The sequence below is a fragment of the Leuresthes tenuis genome, unplaced genomic scaffold (assembly GCF_036924035.1).
Source record: "Leuresthes tenuis unplaced genomic scaffold, fLeuTen1.0.hap1 SCAF_1, whole genome shotgun sequence".
NCBI lineage: Eukaryota > Metazoa > Chordata > Actinopteri > Atheriniformes > Atherinopsidae > Leuresthes > Leuresthes tenuis.
In genome coordinates this window covers 28972015-28995526 of record NW_027325355.1, presented here as the reverse complement: position 1 = coordinate 28995526, position 23512 = coordinate 28972015, and the positions used below count along the sequence as shown (strand labels likewise).

The following is a 23512-nucleotide window of genomic DNA, read 5'->3' as shown; positions in this document are numbered from 1 at the left end:
CTTCCAGTTTCTCTTCAGTTAGCCACATGGTATTTTCTAAAGCACTTTTGTTTACCCTTTGGACTTCAACATTGGTTTATAGGAATTATACAAAGTATACAGTCATAGTTAAGTGAGAAAATGTGGCATAAAAATAGAATTAAATGATTGGCCTCAGCCCACAAGAAGCCAGATCTGTTAGTCGTACCCTTTAACAGTAATCTTCTCTCAAATGTGAGCCTTAACACTGCTGTTTACTGCTGCAAATTAAAACAGGGGAAACTCCAGATGTCTTCATTGTGCTTTTTTTATTATTAAAAGTGATACAGTAAGACAAAAGCATAGAAACAATAAAATCAGATATTCACTAATTTAATTCACATTTCAAGGTTAAGAATAAATCAACTTGTCATGGTATGGTATTTCATTAAGGCTTATAGAGCAAAATAGCAGCAATAGTTTATTGTGATTCGTAAGCAGTCAGTTTAGTTTTAATTTGATTCCGTTTCAGATGTTCAAGGCCCACGGTTTGAATGATCCTGGCTTGTTGGCTGGAATCTGGAAACAAACAAAAAGAAAACAAGCTGTCACGTATGTGATTAATGCTTAACTGACATCGGGCACATTTCCTACCACATTCAAGCAAGCTCAGGTTACACCGCTGCTCAAGAAACCTTCCCTCCCTCCGACTCATGTGGAGAATTATCGGTCGGTCTCTCTCCTCCAGTTTCTGACTAAAATCATTGAAAAGGTCTTTAAGCAGGTCACTGATTACCTCTCACATAACAACCTCCTTGACCCAAACCAATCTGGGTTTAAAAGTGGACACTCCACCGAAACGGCTCTGTTGGCTGTGACAGAAGCCTTAAAAGAAGCCAGAGCGACAGCTAAGTCCTCTGTACTTATCCTGCTCGACTTATCGGCTGCATTTGACACTGTCAACCACAGTATCCTTTTGTCCATACTCTCGAGCATGGGCATCACAGGGAGAGCACACTCCTGGTTTGAATCATACCTCACTGGTCGGTCTTTCAAAGTATCCTGGCTTGGTCACACTTCTGCAGCACACCGGGGTCCCCCAAGGTTCAGTACTGGGACCTCTGCTCTTTGCCATATACATCAACTCACTGGGACAGATCATCCGATCACATGGCTTCTCATACCCGTGTTATGATGATACCCAGCTCTATCTGTCATTCCCACCTGACGACCACACAGTCTCAGCACGAATCTCAGACTGTCTCTGACATATCAGCATGGATGAAAGCCCATCAACTCCAACTTAACCTCCCAAAAACTGAACTGCTTGTCTTCCCAGCCAAACCAACCATACACCACAGCATCTGCATCCAAACTGAATCCCTATCTCTCTCCATCAAAGGTTGCTAGAAACCTGGGTGTCATGATTGATGACCAACTAACCTTCAAAGATCATGTTACCTCGGTTGCTCGTTCGTGCCGCTTTGCATTACTAAACATAAGAAAGATCAGACCATGCCTAACCCAACATGCCCCCCAGCTCCTGGTGCAGGCCATGGTCATCTCCCACCTTGACTCCTGCAACGCTCTCCTAACTGGTCTCCAGCCTGTGCTGTGAAACCTCTACAGATGGTCCAGAATGCGGCGGTGCGTCTGGTCTTCGATCAGGAACACGTCCCCCCTCTGTTCATTGAACTCCTCTGGCTGCCCTTAGCCGCCTGCATCAGATTCAAGTCCCTGATGTTAGCTACAAAGAGCTTAATGGAACGGCTCCATCTACTTGAATGCTCTTGCAAAGGCTTCTGTCCCAACTGGGTCCCTCCGTTGGTCCCAGGATTGTCGTCTAGCAGCTCCTACACCACGCCTAAGACAATCCAAACTCTGTTCATGTGTCGTCCCACGATGGTGGAATGACCTACCGAGCGCTACCAGAACAGGGGCGTCCCTGTCTATCTTCAAGAAGCTCCTGAAAACCCAGCTCTTCAGAGAGCATCTCCTATCCCAGCACTTACCTTGTACTTCCCTACCCCCTCTATCTCTGCACTTTATCTTTCTGCTCTTCCTTCTATGCCTGCACCCTATCTCTACTCTGTCCCCTCTGACAGAGTCGGACTCCTGGGTTCCTTCTATGTAGCTTATTGTTAGCTTTTTATACAGCTGTTATATCTTCATTTGTAAGTCAATTTGGATAAAACCGTCTGATAAATGCATAAACATGGTCAAAACAAATTAACAGAATAATATAGTATTGCACCCTTTTTGGTATGTTCTGGAGTGAAAACTATGTTGAAAGATGTCAAATAATTTAATCACAGAACAGAATGAGGAAGATTTTGAGTTAAATTCACAAAATTCAGTTTTTTAATATATTAAAAAAGCTTGTTAATTCTTTTATGGGCTGAAAATGTTCAGTTTCTGAAAGTATAAACACTTCTTTTACCAGACATTTTGTGCCAATCAACACTGAAAGCAGTGATCACCTTCTGAGTGAACGGGGAAGCGCAGGCCAGGCAGGCCTTCTCTGGGGTCGCAGGACTGTCGAGAGAGAACGGGCCAACGAGACCGGACATCGAGCGGGCCGCCGCCACGGCATCTTTGATGGCAAAGAACACGGAGCTGCCCAGGAAGATGACGGGTTCTCCGATACCCTGCAAAGCCAAACAGCCACCAGGACCATCGCATGTTATGGATGTGACAACAGAGGATTATGAAAGGAATGTGCTGCATGTTGGTGCCGACCTTTGAGGAGTAGATGGCGTGGGGGTTGTCGGAGTTTGACAGCAGGTAGACGTTAAAGCGAAGGGGCATGTCGCAGATTGCCGGGATCTTGTACTGAGATGGACCTCGAGTGTACAAAAGCCCAGTAGGGGAGAACTTCAACTCCTCTAGAGTGTAAAAACCCATACCCTGCGTAAACCCTCCTTCAATCTAAGAGGTGAAGGAAAAGAAGGTGAGAGAGGACAGGAAACACTTCTATGAGAAGGGAAAATGTGAATGCCCTCGCAAAGAGATGCAGAAGCTCATCAGCATCTGCTTTCCACATGTTTAAAATTAGCTTGAGTTAATTTATGGAGATTTTAGACTTTATGTCAGATTTTCTGATATGGATAAGCCAGAACACTCTTAGGATACATCAATTACAATGACCAAGGATGACGGCTTTAATACGATGCATTTTGTAACGATTCATAACAGGTTTTAGGTATAGACTGAGGAACGGTTCCATTGCAATACAGCTGACTTACAGACATACTTATCCATGAGGCTGGATAAATAAGAATCAGTTGGCTAAACTAAAAGCCTGCCTTAAAAAGACAGAACCAAGATGACTCTGAATGTTCTGCCTCCAAATTCAAACAAACTGTAGTTGTTGTCTTTGGACCTGAGTGCCTCAGGAAGACACCGTTTAACTATATAGTTACTCTAGATGGATTTCTTTGGCCTTCAGTCCTACAGTGAGGAACCTTGGAGTTATTATCCTTTGACATATGAAACAGGTTTCTAGGACTGCCTTCTATCACCTTCGTAATATTGTTAAAATCAGGAACATCCTGTCTCAGAGTGATGCAGAAAAACTGCTCCATGCATTTGTTGGAGTTGAATCAAAAGGATGGTCCCACCTGACCGACGTCCACAGATGGGTTCACGCTTCTGCCCATGTCCATCACAAGGTCCGTCCTCACAGTCTGCAAGAAGAGGGAAAACATAACAAGAACAGTCGGGTAAAGTCAGCTTTACACAGCTAAAGTGCAGAGATGAGGAACCGGCTGAGTGCGGACCCTGTAGTCTCCTGTGAGGCAGTCCAGCTCCACCTCAGAGCAACACGCTCCGAATGTGAAGTAGGCATACGGCTGGCCCTCCATCTTGTCCCAGTCCATGTAAAGGTCCGGGCCTCTGAGGACACACAGGGAGACACTGATTACTGGTTCTTTATTCATAAAAGATTCAGACAAGCAGAATCTAGTCTTACCTGAAGTATCCTGTGGCTGAGAGGCTGATTTTCTCAAAAAATGCGGTATAGATCTGCCATCAAGTAAGAAAAAACAAACAAGTTTATCAAAATGTTGGAAACCCATCAAGTGTTCCTTTCTTAGCAAATCATACCCAGCTTTCCCATGATCCTTTGGGGTCCTTCTGCCTGATTGGCTCCAGTCGCTTGTACAGAATCTCACAGGCAATCTGACAGAGACAAAAAGATGAGATGAGATATTAGTATTGATAACGACACTCAAAGCCAGTAAAAAAGTGCAGAAACCAGACTCTACCTTGACCGCCATGCCATTGGCGTCGGTGCCAAAAGAGGCAGCAGAATTACACGTGTTGGGAACGGTGTTGGTGCTGGTTTCACTGATGTAGATCTTTGAGGTCGGGATGTGCAGCTCCCGGCTCGCCACCTGACAGAAAACAGGATCATGGAGCGTTTAATAAAAGGGCCGGTTATCTCTTAAAGCAGCAGGAACCTTGCATTTCACACTTTGAATGATGAATATATTTGGTGCTCTGGTGTTCTCACTGTTCTTTTTATATCAGTGGGGATATTAAAAGAAATTATTTATCTATTCACATAAGAATAAAATTCAGAGCCCGAATGTGTGTTTCCTGCTTCTGTCCACGTCATTAAATGTTTTCAGTCATGGCTCTTTTGCTGCTTTCTCACAGTACCTGTTGGATTTTGGTGTGGAGGCCCTGACCCATCTCTATCCCGCCATGAGTGACCAGAACCGAACCGTCTCTGTAGATGTGGACGAGAGCTGCTGCCTGTGAACCACAGAAAAATATTCTCATCATTAACAAGCAAAGAACTGATCACCTCCATGTGTTGCTGGATAATCCAGCCGCTGACAGTCAGACACGTGGAAAGTAAAAGAGCAGAACCCCACTGACCTGATTTAAGAAGCCCTCAGCAAAGGCGATGCCATATTTGATTGGAACGATGGACATCCCCCTCTTCTTCCAGCGGTTCTGCTGGTTAAACTGGTCTATGGCTCTGCGGCGGCCGCTGAAGTCGCACTTGAGCTTACACTCCTCCCAGCAGCGTAGCATGTTCTCTGGGCTGAACTCAAACTTGTAGTGGGTGACAGACGGCCCCTTGTACATGTTGATCTCCTTGATCTGAGGAGGGATTTCAAAAGTTACGAAACACAAACTGAGCAACATAGGTGATAATAAGATGAGGTAAGACCTGGTGTGCAGGCCGTCCCAGCAACAGCGCCACATCGTTGAGCATGTTCTCCACCACCAGGAGGCTCTGCGGCACACCGAAGCCCCTGAAGGAGGTGTTGGAGGGCAGGTTGGTCCTGCAGGCAGCAACACGGCCACGCAGGTTGGGGATGTTGTAAGCGTTGTCCATGTGAAGCAGAATCTTCTCAACAATCTGCCAGAAGGAGTAAATCAGTGATGGCACTTTAAATGTATGTGTGCAACATTTACTCTTCCACTTACCATAACCGATTCATCCACAGCACAGCCAGCGTTGGCGTAGTACTCGATATCTGCAGCCACGATCCTCCCATCATTCATGAAACCCACCTGAAACAATAAAGGAAACTAGAAAATTTCTGAAGAAATTGATGGGTGCCAAGCTGCTGCCCGTCCACATAGAGACATCTGAGTTAATGTGCTGAGAGTTGAAGGTCCACCATTATATGATCATAATCCAGTCTGAAATATGAGATTCTGGCTTGTTCTGGTGAAATCTGCCTGCTTTAGACACATAAGGCCCGGTTGATCTGTTCAGAATAATGGAAAACATATGAGCTATCGCGCGTATTTGTGTCGTCAGGGGCTGCCATGAAGCTGTTAATCTGTTCAGATTAATGGAAAACATATGAGTTAGTGCGCGCTATCGCGCGCATTTGTCTCGTCAGTGGCTGGCATGAACCTGTTAATCTGTTCTGAAAAATGGAAATTTATGAGTGCGCGCATTTGTCTCAATAGCAGCAGGCATGAAGCTGTTTAACCATTGGCTGCCCTCCTGCTGCCCTCCTGCTGCCCTGCTCCTGCCCTTCTGCTGCCCTGCTGCTGCCCTTCTTCTGCCCCGCTGCTGCCCTTCTGCTGCCCTGCTCCTGCCCTGCTGCTGCCCTTCTGCTGCTATGTTTACTCTGCCCTCATCAGCCATCTTGGCTCTGCCCTCATCAGCCATCTTGGCTCTGCCCTCATCAGCCATCTTGGCTCTGCCCTCATCAGCTATCTTGGCTCTGCCCTCATCCGCCATCTTGGCTCTGGCTTCATCAGCTGTGATAGAACAGGGCAGCCATCTCGGGTGTGGTCAGCATTAGTTGCTATGGGCAACAGCTGTGACTGCCAACTGTCAACTGTCAAATCTGCACCTCACTTTGTCCCCTTAAAAGCATGCGGTTTTCATTTTGAGGCACAAGTCTGGAACAAACGCTCGCTGTTCGAAAAGTAGAAGTCGTATCCGAATAATTCTTTCACCGTGAGCGCCAGAAGGGACGGGGGAAGCCAGCGGTGTCATTTTTATTCTTCTACCCCCCGTGGCTCCTTTATTATGGCAGTTTTAAAATTATTTTTCCGACTGATTTCAGGGCTCGGCCGTTTTATAATGGGATGGAATGTTCCCTCTCTGCGCTCACAGGTGATTTGTGAGAACTCTGTGAGGCCAAGCTCAATGACAGTCACATTGGGTGAAAGACAACTAAAATACCTACGTTTTGATGTATAATTTATCCAGATCAGGCAGATATTTTGGACGTGAGAGGCATTTGTTCGAGAATTTTTTTTTTAAAGATTTTTAGAGTGACAGTTAAGAGTGTAACGGCATGAGATGAGGTCCTCTGGACACCTAAAACGTAAACTGCCGTTGTGTCAAAGCCGTATAAGCTATTAACAAGCCCTTTACCACAGTTAAAGCTGAGTCTTTCCTGTCACACACAAACTTTGAATGATGTGTGTGTGACCTTGTATGGCTGAGTTCAGAGGCCTCGTTAAGGCCTTCTCCATTAATTTTCCCATTGTTAATTTGCCCGCTTATTCCCATTTATCCGCTATTCCTTTCGAGTAATGAGAGAGATAAATACAAGCACACTTCTGTCCATCGGCGCGCACGCAGCGATGTGTTTTTTATTTTAGTCGGACCTTCGCTGCGGGAGGAGTAGCGCTCCGAAAAACGTGACAGAAGCGGGAGAATAATAAGTATGCACAATAGTAATATGTGTGCCCTGCCTTTGGCATTGGCACCCATAATGATAAAAATATCAGCTTCATCAGAGCAGTATGACAGTTTTTTATATGCAAGTATTTTATAAAATAATAATCATTGCAGCCGCACATCAGAAAGGCTGCTCAGGTGTTGTTGAAAGACCATTCGACTGAAACTTTAAGAAAAGAACAAATATTGAGAGATTAATTTGATTTAGTAGCACAAGATGAGCTCATGTGCTGATTTAGGCTTCAAAAGGCTGTTAAAGAAAACGGCCTACATATGACAGTTCACCTTTACATCTGTGTGTCCCCCTCTTGATTATCTCTACACATAAATTTATAACCCAATATACAGGTTATGTGTTTATCTGTTGCAGATAAAGTTTGTTAACTGTCCTCCTGTAACTGATGCATTTTTTTTACTAATTTTGAAATTTATGCTGTATGTTTTTAGCAGTTTTTCTTCTGCTTACAGAACAGATATCAAATAAAACAGATTCACTTCACTGATGGCAGACGTGTGTTTTGTGTTGCATATGTCGAGGTGGTGGGTGATGACGGCAAATGGGGAGTGCGGCTCCTCCCACCATCCAGGTCACTTCATGTCCTATCTTTAATTTCCTTGTTTTCTTTTTGTTTAATTTAAGATAATTTGTAATTATACAACTGTAGCAGAAACACATCCTTACATCCATCCATCATCTGCTGCTTATTCTGCAACAGTTGCTTACAGCTCTCCCATGAGCTGTCACCTTATCGTGGTGGGGGAGTTTGCATGCCCCAATGAGTCTGGGAGCTATGTTGCCCGGGGCTTCAAGCCCCTGGTAGGGTCACCCAAGGCAAACAGATCCTAGATGAGGGACCAGACAAAGAACAGCTCAAAAGACTCCTTATGATGAAAAATATATTTGGACAATGTGGGACGGATGTGGGACACCAGGGCCTCCCCCCGGAGCCAGGCCCGGGGATGGGGCCCGGCAGCGAGCGCCTGGTGGCCGGGCCTGTGCCCATGGGACTCGGTCGGGCATAGCCCGAAAACATGACGTGGGTCCCCCTTCCGACGGGCTCACCACCCGTGTGGGGGGTCGGGTGCCTTGTGAGATGGGTAGCAGGCGAAGGCGGAGGCCTTGGCGGTCTGATCCTCGGCTACTGAAGCTAGCTCTTGGGACGTGGAATGTCACCTCTCTGTTGCGGAAGGAGCCGGAGCTGGTGCGCGAGGCTGAGCGGTTCCGGCTAGTTGCCTGTGGTGAGAGGCGCAGAGAAGGTGTGGGCATACTTATTGCCCCCCGGCTGTGCGCCAGTACATTGGGATACATTGGGCCAAACAACAGTTCAGAGTACCCACACTTTTTGGAGTCCCTGGGGGAGGCACTGGAGAATGCTCCTACCGGAGACTCCCTCGTTCTGCTGGGGGACTTCAATGCACACGTGGGCAATGACAGTGAGACCTGGAGGGGTGTGATTGGGAAGAACGGCCCCCCCGATCTGAATCAGAGTGGTGTTATGTTGTTGGACTTCTGTGCCAGTCATGGACTGTCCAAAACGAACACCATGTTCAGGCATAAGGGTATATGTGCACTTGGCACCACGACACCCTTGGCCGCAGTTCGATGATCGACTTTGTGGTTGTATCATCGGACTTGTGGCCGTATGTCCTGGACACTTGGGTGAAGAGAGGGGCAGAGCTGTCAACTGATCACTACCTGGTGGTGAGTTGGCTCCGCTGGTGGGGGGGGATGCCGATCAGACCTGGCAGGCCCAAACGTATTGTGAGGGTCTGCTGGGAGCGTTTGTCGGAATCCCCCGTCAGGAGGAGCTTTAACTCTCACTTCCGGCAGAGCTTCAACCATATCCCGGGGGAGGTGGGGGACATTGAGTCCGAATAGCCATATTCCGTGACTCCATTGTCGATGCGGCTGATCGGAGCTGTGGCCGTAAGGTGGTCGGTGTCTGTCGTGGCGGCAACCCCCGAACTCGCTGGTGGACACCAGTGGTGAGGGAAGCCGTCAAGCTGAAGAAGGAGTCCTATCGGGCCTTTTTGGCCAGTGGGACCCTGGAAGCAGCTGATAGGTACCGGCAGGCCAAACAGGCTGCGGCATCACAGTCAACTCTGTGTATGGTGGGGACGGGGCTTTGCTGACCTCAACTAGGGACGTTGTGAGCCGGTGGGGGGAATACTTCGAGGAACTCCTCAATCATACCAACACGTGCTCGGAGAAGGCAGAGTCGGAGAGCTTGGAGACGGGGCCTCCCATTTCTGGGGCTGAGGTTGCCGAGGTGGTCAAAAAGCTCCTCGGTGGCAAGGCCCCGGGGGTGGATGAGGTCCGTCCTGAGTTTCTCAGGGCTCTGGATGTTGTAGGGCTGTCTTGGCTGACACGCCTCTGCAGCATCGCGTGGACATCGGGGACAGTGCCTCTGGACTGGCAGATCGGGGTGGTGGTCCCCCTCTTTAAAAAGGGGGACCGGAGGGTGTGTTCCAACTATAGGGAGATCACACTCCTCAGCCTCCCTGGTAAGGTCTATTCGGGGGTACTGGAGAGGAGGATCCATCGGATAGTCGAGCCTCGGATTCAGGAGGTGCAGTGTGGCTTTTGTCCTGGCCGTGGAACAGTGGACCAGTGGACCAGCTCTATACCCTCAGCAGGATCCTGGAGGGTGCATGGGAGTTCGCCCAACCAGTCTACATGTGTTTTGTGGACTTGGAGAAAGCGTTCGACCGTGTCCCTCATGGAGTCCTGTGGGGGGTGCTCCGGGAATATGGAGTGCCGGACCCCTTGATAGGGGCCATTCGGTCTCTGTATGACCGGTGTCAGAGTTTGGTCCACATTGCCGGCAGTAAGTCGGATACGTTTCCGGTGAGGGTTGGACTCCGTCAGGGCTGCTCTTTGTCACCGATTCTGTTCCTAACTTTTATGGACTGGTGAGGTGTTCCGGGCCCGTCCTACTGGGAGGAGACCCCGGGGAAGACCCAGGACACGTTGGAGAGACTATGTCTCTCGGCTGGCCTGGGAACGCCTCGGGGTCCCCCCGGAAGAGCTGGAGGAAGTGGCCGGGAACAGGGACGTCTGGGTTTCTCTGTTAAAGCTGCTGCCCCCGCAACCCGACCCTCGGATAAGCGGCAGATGATGGATGGATGGATGGATGTGTTTCTGCCACAGTTACTTAACATTTTTGGAAAAGTATTTAAGGTAATTTCAGTATTTTGGCAAATAATAATCATTGTTTTCAATAACACTCGAGTCCCCGGGCCATCCCGGACAAGCCCCCAATTTATTATGACCTGGCTCTGAGGCCACAACAAATAAGAGGAGGGAGTGACTGAAAACAATTATTTTTTACGCTGGCCAGCTGCCTCTAATTGCCCTCATCCCACCACCTGCAACACGAAACATACAGAGAACATAGATTACTGCTTATAGCTTCGATGCACCACGATAAAATCCCAGTTTTAGGAGCAGATAAATTTACGACTCTGCGCTAAAGGTCTGTTAAAATGTGACAAAAGTTAGACAAATCTGAGCTCTTTCACAGCTGCAGAAGTTAACATAAAAGAGAAGCAGGTTTTCAATGACTCCTACATACTGTGACTTTGGATGCTGTCGAACTTTCAAAAAAGCCATGTCAGGTTACCCTTCAATGGGACCACGGACCTATTTACGTTTAGACTGGTGTCTGCATGGCTTTTCTCCTGGTATTTTGGCTTCTTCCCACAGTCCAGAAACATGAATGTTAGGTTGATTTGTGATTCTAAACTTTCTGCGAATGTCTCTTATTTCAATCATCATTAAACTTTTGCAAATCAATAAAGTAGATAGAAAGTAAATCATAAATCACGTGCATGTTTTTTTTAAAGGGACTGGAGACAACGAAAGGAAGGAAAAGAAAGGATGAAGTCTTAAAAACTTTGAACCAGCTTTTTCTCTGTTGACTAATTTAATAACCTGCTGCACAAGGTGTCTCCAGATGAATCCAACCTGACTTAAGGACTAATCTTGAGAGCTTCCCTCAGGCTGAGGCTGTACCTTGTATGTTGCCCGCACAGGATGGCGTCCTCCTGTGATCAGCATGTCTTCGCCTCTATCCAGGACACAGCGGACCGCACGATTTGTCCTGAAAACAATTAGAATAAACAATTCTGTTGCTGCTCATTTCATTCAGAAACATTTCATCCAAAAATTTCTGATTATGTTTCTTTTACTTACTTCCATGCAGCCACAGAGGTGATAGATGCCAGGAAGGAGGGTTTAATGACCTTCCCTCCGAAACCTCCGCCCACCCTTTTGACGTGACAGGTCACTCTGTTGGACGAGATGTTCAACGTCTCGGCAACCGCAGCCTGCAGCAACACACGAAGCTTCCTCCGCTCAGCTCGTCACCAAAGTTAGGAATAAATGTAAGAAAAACCGTGTCTTGGTACCTGAGCTAAGGCCGGCCACTGAGTGGAGATGTAGACGTCGAACTCCATCTCCTCACCGACAGGAACGACCAACACGCTCTGAGTCTCCATGTAGAAATGCTCCTGACCTCCGATTCGAATCCCTCCTGATATTAGAGACGAGATCAACGCAATCATGTTTGTTCTTCCGTTTGCTGATGGATGGTCATTTAGAAACTTTTACCTTCATAAATCTGATCAACGTTTTCAAAAGCCTTCGTCACATTTCCTCTCTCGATCACCCGTTTGGGCTCGTAGAAAGACGACTTCTCGATGGCGTCCTGAGACAAACGCAGTGATCAGCTGCCATGACCAAACAGAGGAAACAGCTGACAGCAAATTAGAATCAACGGCAGACCTCGATGGTGAAGATGGGGTCTGGCAGGTCCTCGTAGGCGATCTTCACGGCTGCCGCTCCTCGTTTGGCGTGCGCCCTTGTATCAGCAAGCACCGCACACACCATCTGACCGATGCACGCCACCTGCAAACCAGCAGAAACGCACACAATCTGTTGTCATCAGGTCATTCTTTTCTGTTTTTATGAAACAGTTTTAATGTCTGAAATATGTTTTACATCTTGGGTCCATCTTGTTGTTGAGTTGTTAAGATAATTATAAGAAAAAGAAGCAAACTTCGAAACAAAGACCTACATTTTTTATCGATTAATTAAAAAAAAGAAAGGTTTCCACGATCCTTTCTGACAGAAAGTGTTTCATCTCGACTAGTCTGCGAGAGTCCACCAGTTCCCTCTGCAGTTAGTTATGTTATCCACAACATTGTGGGGGGGCTGGATCTCTGTTTTTCCACAGTTTGACTCATCTCAGGAATTGAAAATTAATCATATATATATTTTAATCTTTACAGAAATCTAGTTCTCATCAAACTTCTGTACCTCACTCTCAGCGAGCAGCTCCTCGCTGTAACCGAACATTTCTCGGGCTTTCTTCCCTGGAATATCTTTGGCTGTGACGACGTCAACGACACCAGGAAGCTGCAGGGCTTCGCTCACATCCAGCCCTCTGTTGGACCGAAAAACGGGTTAAAAAACACCGTCTGCAGACCAGGAAGCTTCACCTTGTGGCATTGTCTCCTTACCTGATCTTAGCGTGTGGTCGAGAGCTGGTGACCAGTACCAAGAAGAGTTCCCCATCTCTCTTTGGGATGTCGTCACAGTACACGGCCTCGCCTGTCGCCTGACTGATGGCAGAGCGATGCATCATGGGTCGCCCAACTGGGTCCTGGGCGCTCTGGTCCTTAGACACAAACTGAAGGAGAGGAAGGCAAGCTTTTTTAGAAATGTTCACGGTTGGTCAGTGTTGAGAATGGAATGAATTAATCTTCATGTATGGCCTCTGTATCAGCTTTGGTACGCTATCCAGGGACTGGATAGTGTAGTGATATGATTGCCACCTTTTGTGTGGGAGCTCTGGGTTCAAATCCCCTGCATGAAAGGTATTACCTCCAGTAGGGGTCCTTAGGCAAGACCCCCTAACCCTATCTGCCTATCTGTAAGTCGCTTTGGATAAAAGCGTCTGCTAAATGCATAAACATAAACATAAGCTTTGTGGTCAGTATGATGATCTTTATGGGAATTACTACAGCATCTGGGTGGAAAATGGAAAAAAAAAGAAGAAGGCAGAGGTTGGTAATGTTATCAACCCTCAGGATGGCCTGAGGAAGATAAAAGTAATGATCAGAGAAGGCCATAATTAAGAAATATGAAGACACTGGGCCAGGTCTGTCCTGAGGGAGCGGGCACTCTTAGTCGGTCAGATAAACACACATAAGTTCTAATACTGATTTATAGTGGTGTATGAGATTAAGGAAAGTAGCCCTGAGGGAATCAGTCAACCCTGGGGTCGTCTCACTGCATATATTGGCTGAATAAATGCAGTCTGTTTGAACATTGGCGTCTTCATTTGTCTCATTTCTGTCTCCTGACTCTACAGGTTCCTCTGATACAGGGAACAATAATTTCTGAGGATTTTTGAGTCCAAATAGTTCCTGCGAATCTGACTAACTGAGGTGATCCAGAGAAAGTTGTTGTTCCACAACTTGAGTAAAAGCTTGGATAAGTTCTCTGACCTGGAACTCCTGCAGGCTGGGTTGGATGTCTCTGGGCAGAGGCAGCAACTTCTCAGGAAGCTCATCTGTGACCACGTTCTGTGGAAATAAAGACTCACATGAACATCCTGCTGGATCCACCCAACATGTTGCACTGAAAAGAGCAAAAAGAAACCGTTTCACCATTTCTCTGAGCTTCTGCAGGACCTCCAGGTTGAATTTGAAGAGGAGGCTGAGAGTCAGGGACCGACGGAACTCAACCTTCCCTCCGGGAGCCGAAGGAGGGAGGACCAGCTCCTCCAGGAGGATGTCGTAAGCCCGGTTGAGGGTCTCTTCGTCCCACGGCCTGAAGGAAACAAGGCAGTGAGCAGTGAAGAGGAACAGAGCATAAAAGGATAAATAAACAGAAAGATGCCTCTGACCTCCCTGTGATAGCTTTGCAGGTTTTGGTGGCGCTAACGGTGGTCGGACCCATTCCTCCATAGTAGATACTGACATCCTGAACCACTCTGGACCCCTCTGGGAAACACACCCTCATCCCGGTGGTCACGGTGGCGAAGGAGGCCTCCTTCCTCGGCGCCTGACGGAAAGCTCGAACAAACTCCCCCTGCAGGAAATACAAGGCACTACATCTGTAATCATGTGCAACTGAACCTCAGTTTCACCTTAATAATGTGATTGTTTCTGAAGTTGTACAGAAATAAAGCCAAAAGTTGTGGAAAAAGATGTTAAACAGGACTCGTGTACCTTTGTTGTGAAGGGAATGAAAACTGAGACAACGATTTCCTCTGGTTTCAGTGTAGTTTTTCCAAAACCCACGAAGAAGTCCTGATTCAGCGGAACCTCCCGTCTTCCTTCTGGTGGATTCAAACAGAATCTGTTCTTTTTTCAGCTGTTCAACCAACACAGATTCTTCTGCTGTTTTAGCTTTAAATTTAGCCTCTAATACAAAGAACAATGGAGGCGACTCACCGCTGGAGATGACGCTGACTCTGCAGTTCCCAGCAGCCAGAACAGGATTAAGGTCCGAGTTGGGGTACGCACTCACAATGTTGCCTCCAAGAGACTACAATTACAAGATATGAGGGATCAGATCTTATTTTACAATTCAGCACATCAAGAAAGGTTTTAACTTTTTGTTGTGCAACTTCTTCCTTTGGACCCAAGGTGTTTAAGTTCAGTACCATCAGCTTTGTTTCATTTGTTAATGATTTGTTCTAATCCAAACAAAGATTTACTACTTTATGATGATGCCATTGCTTCCACACAACAGAAGATATTCTGCCACTGAAGATCTCGAGTGATGAAGAGTTTGTCTCAACATTCTCTGTTGGGGACAGGTCAGGACTGCAGTACCAGCACCAGCACCAGTACCAGTACCAGCACCAGCACCAGTACCAGCACCAGTACCAGTACCAGTACCAGCACCAGTACCAGCACCAGCACCAGCACCAGTACCAGCACCAGCACCAGCACCAGCACCAGCACCCGTACCTCTTCTTCCTCAGCCAGGCCTTTGGAATGTGTCAGAATGTGGTTTTCCATGGTCTGCTTGAACAATGCTGGGACGTCCCAGGAAAAGATGTGGCCCTGAAGGCAGCATATGTTGCTGTAAAATCTTTTCTGCATTAATGCTGCCATCACAGAAGTGGAAATGAGCTTTGCCCCCTGATCCAACCCCATACCATCACAGAGCCTGGCTGCAGGGACTGGTTGCTGACAGCAGGCTGGATGCTGCTTTTGCTCCATTTCTTCCAACAAAGATGTGGAATACTGATGGGTCTGACCACAGCACACGTTTCCATGTTAGGGGTTAGGGTTAGGGTTAGGCATCCTAGATGCCTCCGAGCCCAGAGAAGTGGACGAGGTTAACATCAGGCTTCTTTTCTGCACAGTAAAGTTTGAATGTAAGTCTGCTTGAGAAATGTTTCCCACAGCAACCCTTTGTCCATGTGGTTCCATCGGCTACAGCAGAGGAAATTCAGGGTCATCTTCCTGCACATAAACTTTGTTTTACAGAGCCCCCTGTGGGTCAGACAGAAGTGTTGCACTTCCTGAGCTGTATCAGGGTGAAGTATCTTGTGTCTTGTATTAGGTCACAGTTACTGGTTGATGTTAAATGGGGCTTTAACATCCCATTGAACTAAATGATGTGATGAAGCCATTGATTCTCCTGAAGAAGGAGCCAGAAACAGACAACGAGTGAGTCCTCCTTACTGCAACGTTCCGGATCTGCTGGTTTCCCAGGTTCCCCAGCTGTTGGATCAGGGCTCTGAACAGCTCAGTCTTCTCCTCTTGGAGCTGAGGAACCAGCTTCTCCAACACAGAGCGGACCTCGGACAGACTGCAACCCGCTCCCACCCAAACACCTGCAGAGAGTCAGAACCAAACAAAGCTGAACACTCTGAGCTGTCCTGAGTCCTTGAACTGATCAGGCAGATGTAGGTCACCCACCCTGAGGAGTCTGAGAGACCTCAAACAGCTCCTGGACTCTGATGGGGGAGATTATCAGCGGATGGAAGATGCCTTTGAACTTTATGTCCGGACCTTCGGCACAAAGCAGAGACACCAGTTTGGTTCAAGTGGGTTGATCTCAAGTTTATCCATCAATCATCTCATCTGCATGCGATCCAGATTATAAGAAAGCGAGGATTTTGTTTCCTGAGGAACTTTTTACATAATTAAGGACATTAAAGAACCTGTTACATCTCAGCTATTAATTAGGGAATGTTTTGTAATTTATTGTGTGAATGATCCTGGCAGACCTATGTTGGTGTTGCCCATCACCAGCGGCGCCACGGGGTGCCTGGTCTTCAGCTGGACCAGCTCCTCCAGGGAGGCGGGGCACACCCAGCTCATCCTCTCCCCGAGAAAGGTGAGGGTTTGTGGGTTTGCCGTCTCTGCCAGCAGCTGGGGAGCATTTTAAAAAGAAATGTCACTGAGCTGAAATGAGGCTGCATGGATGAGCTTATTTAAGGTCCATGAACAATGATTCAGCTGATGACCCACAATCAGCTCTGGAGGGAAGATCAGCTCCTGGGTCGGGTCCAGTGGAAGGAACTCCTCCTGGTCGAACAGCTGTGGTTTTTCCTGCAGGCGACAGAGGAATGAAGACAATGTTTAAAACATAAAGAGCAGGACAGAGGGAGCTCAAAGCAGACACTGGTGGGTTTCAGTGAAAGGATAAAAGAGGATAAGGGCAGAAATATCAGTTTCCCTCCATGATGAATCTAAGAGGGAAGGAAAAAGGAGGAAGAACTGACACAGGAGAAGAAAAAGGACCAAAGAAGAAATGAAAGTTGAACTCACGTTCTCAGCTTCATCGTTATTTTCCTCCCCGTTAAGGCAACACTTGGCTCCACCGTTGGTTTGGCAGCAGTTGGCCTCCTGGGGGCGATAACATTGAGAATATTTCAGCTATAACACACACAGAGCTTTTCTGGAACAACTGTTACAGTAAATTATCCCCGAATGATGGAAGCTTCTACCTGACAGAAGGTCCTGCAGCCGTCCACAATGGGTCGATATCCAGTACAGCGACACATATTACCTGAAAGGCAACAACACATGCACTCAGCACAGGGCTAACTGTATACACACACACTTATGAATACATACATATATATAAATATATCGTTAAATTAAGAAAACATATAATTTATTTAAAAAAAGTGGACAAAAATGCAAAGTAAAGAGACAGAATTAAATATGTGTTAATTCAAATGAACTAACAATCAAAACACAAAACAAATAAAGAGGCATGTTAATAAAAAGTTAAATGAATACAGGATGTATGTCACATTAATTATTGTCTGAATGAATCAGATCATCTTTGTAGCATTTGTTAGCTTTGAGCTACATTATCTGTATTTGTTTTAATTTAGGCAGTTTCCGTCCTACAAAGGGACTGGATGGGATTTAAAAACAGATTTTTGTGCTTTTTCATGTAAAATAATCCAGGGGGAATTTAAGAAGAGGTGATAAATAACGGGACAGCAACACTTTAAGGACCGAGTTCACCCTTCTTATCACTTCTAAGATGTCGTCCAGGCTGCTCTGCATTCCTGCTGGGCTTGACAAACACTACTCAGGGATCAGAACTTCATCCTATAAGAATGTGAGGATGGATCTCTTTGTATTTCCAATAACGATGTATTTTTATGCCATCTAACAGCAACAAAACCTTCAACGAGTTATATTCTACTCTGAGAAGTTTAAAGGAAAGTCAAGAACATCAGTATTCGTCTCTCAGTTTGTAACTCCCATACGAACCAGCCAGGGCCTGAGTGATGTCCTCCATGGCTGGCTGGGGCTTGTTCCTCAGCAGAGCGTACATGGACATCACCATCCCCGGAGTGCAGAAGCCACACTGGGAGCCGTGAGCCTTCGCTATTCGCTCCTGAAATCACAAAAAAAATCACTTTAGAAAACGTTTTTGTGTTTTATTTGAGTTTGTTTACATGTGAAAACTCAGATCTGTTTCAAGCTAATCAGGATCTCTGAAATTACAAGCTCCAAATACATGAAACAGGAAGTTCAGAAGAGTTTGTTGTAATTTGTCTCACTTGTTTCACATGTGAACAAAAGAAAGAGTGGATTAAATGTCCTACATTCATGCTTTAAATTTCAGTGTCTTGCTTTAATTGAACCTCAGGTTGTCATGTGTTCTGAGAAGTGAAAAGAAGACGTGATAATCAGGTGGAAATGAGATGAATCGTTGCATGAAGCTTGAGATAAGTTTGTATTCCAGGTGGGAAATGGAGGCATGTTCCTGCAGAGTCACTCAGTTCAATAAGAGCCAACTTAATAGCATGAGGAGGCTTCAGAACAAAGGTTTTAAAGTCAGGAGAGAGGGCAGCTGCGTCCGGATTTTATAGGTTGATTAGATAGTTGATGATTAGATAGAAGTCCAGGGTCCAGATCCCGGACGAGCCCCCAATTCATGTTATGCCCTGTCACAACATGGAAATGACTAATCTAATGACCAGTCACACAGTTTGCAACACGAGACGCTTGATGTAACTTTATACATTGATAACCTGGAGTTTATAGAGGTGAGCTGCCCTTTGTTGTTTTCATTCCTTTGTTTTCTCTTGTTTCGTTGGACCAGGGAAGTCCGTGATTGCATTTTCTTTTATGTTTCTGTTTATGCATTTATCAGACGCTTTTATCCACAGCGACTTACAGGTAGGGTAAGGGGGCCTTGCCTAAGGACCCCTACTGGAGGTAATAGTACATTTCATGCATCCATCCATTTATTTTGTGCAGGTCATTTCCTTTCTGGCTTCGATGGTTTAGTTTTCTTTGTTGTTTTGGCCTTGGCAGATGAGGTGGCATCTGGTTAGGATGCCTCCTGGACGCCTCCCTGGTGAGGTGTTCAGGGCCCGTCCCACTGGGAGGAGACCCCGGGGAAGACCCAGGACACGCTGGAGAGACTATGTCTCTCGGCTGGCCTGGGAACGCCTCGGGGTCCCCCGGAAGAGCTGGAGGAAGTGGCTGGGGACAGGGACGTCTGGGTTTCTCTACTCAAGTTGCTGCCCCCCCGACCCGACCCCCGGAGAAGCAGCAGATAATGGATGGATGGATGTTTTGGCCTTGGCCCACACCAAAGTTAATTTAACTCCAGTTTGCCCTTGTGATCACTGACAGCTTGTAAATAAACTTTCAAACTGTTAAATCTCAACAATATCTCCGTGGCTAACTGAGACCTGAGGAAGATGGGTCATTTTCATGTTGTGTCTTGGCCACCGGGCAGAGAAAAAGGGCATAACACTGTCATCTTGGCTCATTCTTCAGAGACTTAAATCAGACCCGTGATCAGCACTGAGGCATCCCAGCACTCACCTGCACCGGGTGGATCCTGGTCCTGGAGCTGCCGATGCCCTCCACCGTGGTGACGGCGGCGCCGTGCAGCTGGCAGAGCGGCAGGAGGCAGGCATTGGCTGAGTAGTGGCTGACGCTTCAGTGAAGGGAAACTCAACGAGTTGTGATAATGACCGTAACTGTGACAGCAACTACAAGAATAACTTCAACTTCTAGCACAGCTGAGGTCCTGAACAAGCACCAGCAGGTTAGCTAACATGTTGCTGGTTCCACTGATGCTACTGGCCTTCCAAAAGTGTCTCACGTTTCCACTTTTACACATAATTTTTATCAATACACTCTAAAAACAGATGAAATGTGAGCAACATGTTTAGGTCTAAAACTGAAGGCCCGATTCGAGCAGGCATGCAAATCAATGACGAAACCAACGAAGAATTTCTGGGATCTGAGTCGATGTTTAACAGTCTGTTGCACTGAATCATGCTGACATCCGGACAGCAATAAAAACATTTCCTCCTTCTTCCCGGCACAGGTTATCAAACTAAATACAATCGCGTTGTGCAACAAGCAAACTCTGATAAGTACAGTGTAAAATCTGCCCTCTGTCTTCCATAAAAGCACGAGCCGCACCAATAGAAGACTCCTGTTTGCTGATAAGGTTATTTTTCTGTTAATAAGTCTGAACATTAAGCTATCGAGCAGAATCTCATCTGACGTGGTGGATATGTCGAGCGCAACAAAGCATTTTCTTTCAGTAAAATCAGAAATTAGCCTCCCAGCGTCTCCTAAGTATTACCAAATATTTCAGATCCACTGATTCTGTAACATCTGTTAATAACTATCAAAAATATTGACAGATATGTTACATATTGACTGCCCCCAGAGTATCGATTCCACACCGTTAAAAAACACGTGGACAGGTTGACCCAAACTCTGCCGGATAGATTCTCGCTTGCATAACAAATCGATGTCTGACAATCTGCTCAGACACGGTTTACAATGTGCCATTAAATCTTACATCTGGGAGTCATGAGGATTCATACAAAAGTCTGCAAATGGACTGTACTTGTATTGTGCTTCTCGAGTTCTTCACTCGAGTTGAGCTTCACCCACAGCACGTGTCCGTCCACATGCAGGCTGCACAATGCTTTCTTTCATGCATTCACACACATTCATACACCGATTTCGGTGTCTTTCCCAGCGACGCTTTGGCACGTGGCTCCGGGGAAGCCGGGATCCACTGGCTTCCTGATCGGTAGGCGACTGATTCCTGCTGAGCGACTGATTCCTGCTGAGCGACAGCCGCCACGGCACAACATCAAAGTGAAGTGGCTGCATGACAGCATACAGGACTGAAAGGCAGACCCCTCATTTGCATAACGAAGCAGAAACGCATGCATTAACGTAAAAAAAGTGACAAGAAACTGTAAAGAAAAAAAAAACATGGGAATAAATGGTTTTGGTTAAGTATATGGGAGGAGAAAATGAAAGTTTATTCTAAAAAATGCATTATAATAAGACAATAAAATACACATTTAGAGAAATAAAAGGAGGGAAAAAGCAAGACTGAAAAATAAATGTAAAAGTAAATAAATAGACGTATTAACACAAAATTAAATTAATATAGTTGGGAATTAAACCAGAAATATCCCTTTATTTCACATTCTGTACATTAGTTATTGTAGGATTATATTTTCTTACTTTATATAACTTATTGACAGTAATTTTTTTTCCAAGTTATTTATGTGCTTTTGTTCTTATTTTTTGGATAATGGCAGTTCCAGCCCTCCAGACAACACTTAACACTTAACTTTGGTGTTATATTATATGCAAAATATCAGATATACTTATTTATACTTAAATTAGAGCTGTGATAAAATAAACAACCTTGACTGTATTTCACTGCTGTGTACCAGTGTTGTATTGAAATAATTCAATTAAACAAGTACTATGAAGGTATTTTATCATGTGCTTTAAGGTAGCAAAAACACTCGGATTCATTAAGCTTTTATCAAAGGTTATATGTATTATTATTGTATTATATGAAGGTAGCAAACCGATTCCACAATAAGAACATGGTTGGTTTTCATTGAGAATGGAAAATAAACATCATTAAGTGAACTGATTATCTTCTACAAATGATTTTTTGCTTCAGACCAAGATTTCCTTGAACATAACTGTGAGAATGTTCTCCTGTTACTGCACTGCATCCCCTGCAGTTAGGCCCGCAATGAATCGTGTTATAAAGGAGAGATAGGTGCGCCTCCTGAGCAAGCGACACCTTTTTATCTATCCCAGGGAAACTTTACTGTTGTGAAACGTTTTGTCCACTTCGGTTTGTACAAAATACTTTTCTTTTTGGCTAATTCTAGATATTGCAATCAAAAGAAATACAGAATCTAAACAACAGAAGCTAACATTGTAAAGTTGAGACATTATCTCACTAAATATTGCTGTTTTTAAAGTTTTAAATTCAATATACTTATGAAGGGTTAGAGGTTTTATTCGTTATTTATGGACTCCACCAGAAGAGTTTTGTATGATTCAAAGTTACAAAATGTGAAACCCATTTATTTATGTCCTGTCTCTTTAAGAGGCCCCTCCTTAATTAACCCATTATCCTCTGATTGGTGGACTTCTGGAAGCCTGCAAGCATAAGCACCAGGTTGGACTTGGTTCAAACGCATTAACTTTCCAATATGAACTGCAATAACTACAATATAACATCAGAAAATAAGTTCCCGATGAGTCTCATTCAACAGAACAAACAAGCAACACCGACACGGTTGGCATGAAGGATACATGATGGTTTTGGTAGCAGGTTGGTAGCGTGACACCATGACAGTGCACGCCCCACAGCCTCCACCACCGCATCCAGACTTGGTTCCCGTTAACCTCACTGGAGGAAGAGTCAAGGATCCAACAAGCCTCCAACATTATCTGCTAAATACCAAAAAACACAACTATCGAGCTTCAAGTGTGCATTTGGAGCTAAGTGTGAAGGATACGCTTCCCTCTGAGGAAGGATAACAGCATCGTTTCAGGATCTGCATGGTCCTCCGTCACCTGTTCAAACACAAAGCAGCAGCATCACAGCTTCTAACTTTCACACCAAGGCTTTAAAGAAAATAATCCCCTCTTCAGTTTCTCTGATCAGTTGCTGCTTAAAATCTTTCTGTTGAATCATTTGAGAGTTCAACATGTTAATGAAAATACTTCCATATCTACTTCTGTCATTAATTAAATACAAAATACCCAAAATGTTTAATATACCAACTGTTTAATGCTTTCAGTGGACCGGATAAATGTTATTAATCACAGTTATTACACAGTTTTACTGAGCACACCTTACAGAATATGATGGGACACGAATATGCGCGTAACACCTCCAGTTCTTAATCCATACCGTCTGTTCCGAATAAAAACGGAACTTTAGTCACGATTATCGTCGGTGATAAAAATCACCTGAAGCCTGAAAACTGAGCCAAAAACTGTCATTAAAACACCAGATAAACCTCTGAAAAGTTTGCTGCCAATAAAGTTTAATTTACCTTTTTTCCATTGATAAAGACGCACAAAGTGTCTCCTGCCTTTGCAGACATCGTTCATCTGAACACTCGAGTGCAAATTAACCCACAACACTTCCGTTTCATACTTTCAAAATCAAGGATAAAGGTAATAAAGACAGCACGTGGTATGCAGTGGGTGGGAATTCTGAGTTATACATTATATATACATATTAGTCAAACTGAACTATGGTCAAAGTTACTCAGGATTGCTCTAAAATATTAATATTTTCAGCTGTCTTGGGCAAAGTGGCCAATAAAAACCATTTGACTAATAGTTAACCATTTATAGTGTATTATAAACATACATTCCCTGAATTATCACCTATAGTTACTGTAAAAGTTTTGTAACTCGAGACATTATCAGCAGGGTTAGACAAGATAAAGATGACATTAACACCAGAATATGTTCAGTTACTTTCAGGCAAAAAGCCACAAGAGGGAGCTAAAGGCAACAGAAATGGAAATAACGTTCAAGTTGAAAGAAAACTTGGAACAGACTCAG

At 45.3% G+C, this 23512-nt stretch overlaps 1 protein-coding gene across 1 annotated transcript; it reads right to left on the bottom strand.

Annotated features, from left to right (window-relative positions):
- Positions 1-335: 335 nt before the first annotated feature.
- Positions 336-23068, bottom strand: LOC140282501 (aldehyde oxidase-like). The gene is made up of 35 exons (XM_072377007.1): positions 22993-23068; positions 22450-22507; positions 22244-22340; positions 19463-19571; positions 17891-18017; positions 17107-17168; positions 16928-17005; positions 16628-16708; positions 16384-16528; positions 16073-16165; positions 15836-15987; positions 14591-14684; positions 14366-14475; positions 14041-14225; positions 13802-13964; positions 13640-13717; positions 12650-12819; positions 12447-12573; positions 11913-12035; positions 11739-11835; positions 11537-11661; positions 11322-11455; positions 11142-11229; positions 5401-5487; positions 5141-5332; positions 4843-5070; positions 4621-4716; positions 4224-4352; positions 4063-4137; positions 3929-3981; positions 3738-3852; positions 3579-3644; positions 2698-2886; positions 2439-2606; positions 336-537 (listed from the first exon to the last, which is right to left on the bottom strand). The coding sequence occupies exons 1-35, from the start codon at positions 23041-23043 to the stop codon at positions 487-489; spliced, it is 3996 nt and encodes a 1331-aa protein (XP_072233108.1). The 5' UTR covers positions 23044-23068; the 3' UTR covers positions 336-486.
- Between the last annotated feature and the right edge of the window lie 444 nt (positions 23069-23512).

Excerpts from the sequence above, each read along its gene's own strand:
- LOC140282501 (XM_072377007.1), bottom strand. The coding sequence starts at position 23,043 with ATGTCTGCAAAGGCAGGAGACACTTTGTGCGTCTTTATCAATGGAAAA. Across the intron at positions 11,456-11,536 it reads AGTGGCCGGCCTTAGCTCAG|GCTGCGGTTGCCGAGACGTT; the intron begins GTACCAAGACAC and ends GTGTTGCTGCAG. Across the intron at positions 3,982-4,062 it reads AAGGATCATGGGAAAGCTGG|ATCTATACCGCATTTTTTGA; the intron begins GTATGATTTGCT and ends ACTTGATGGCAG.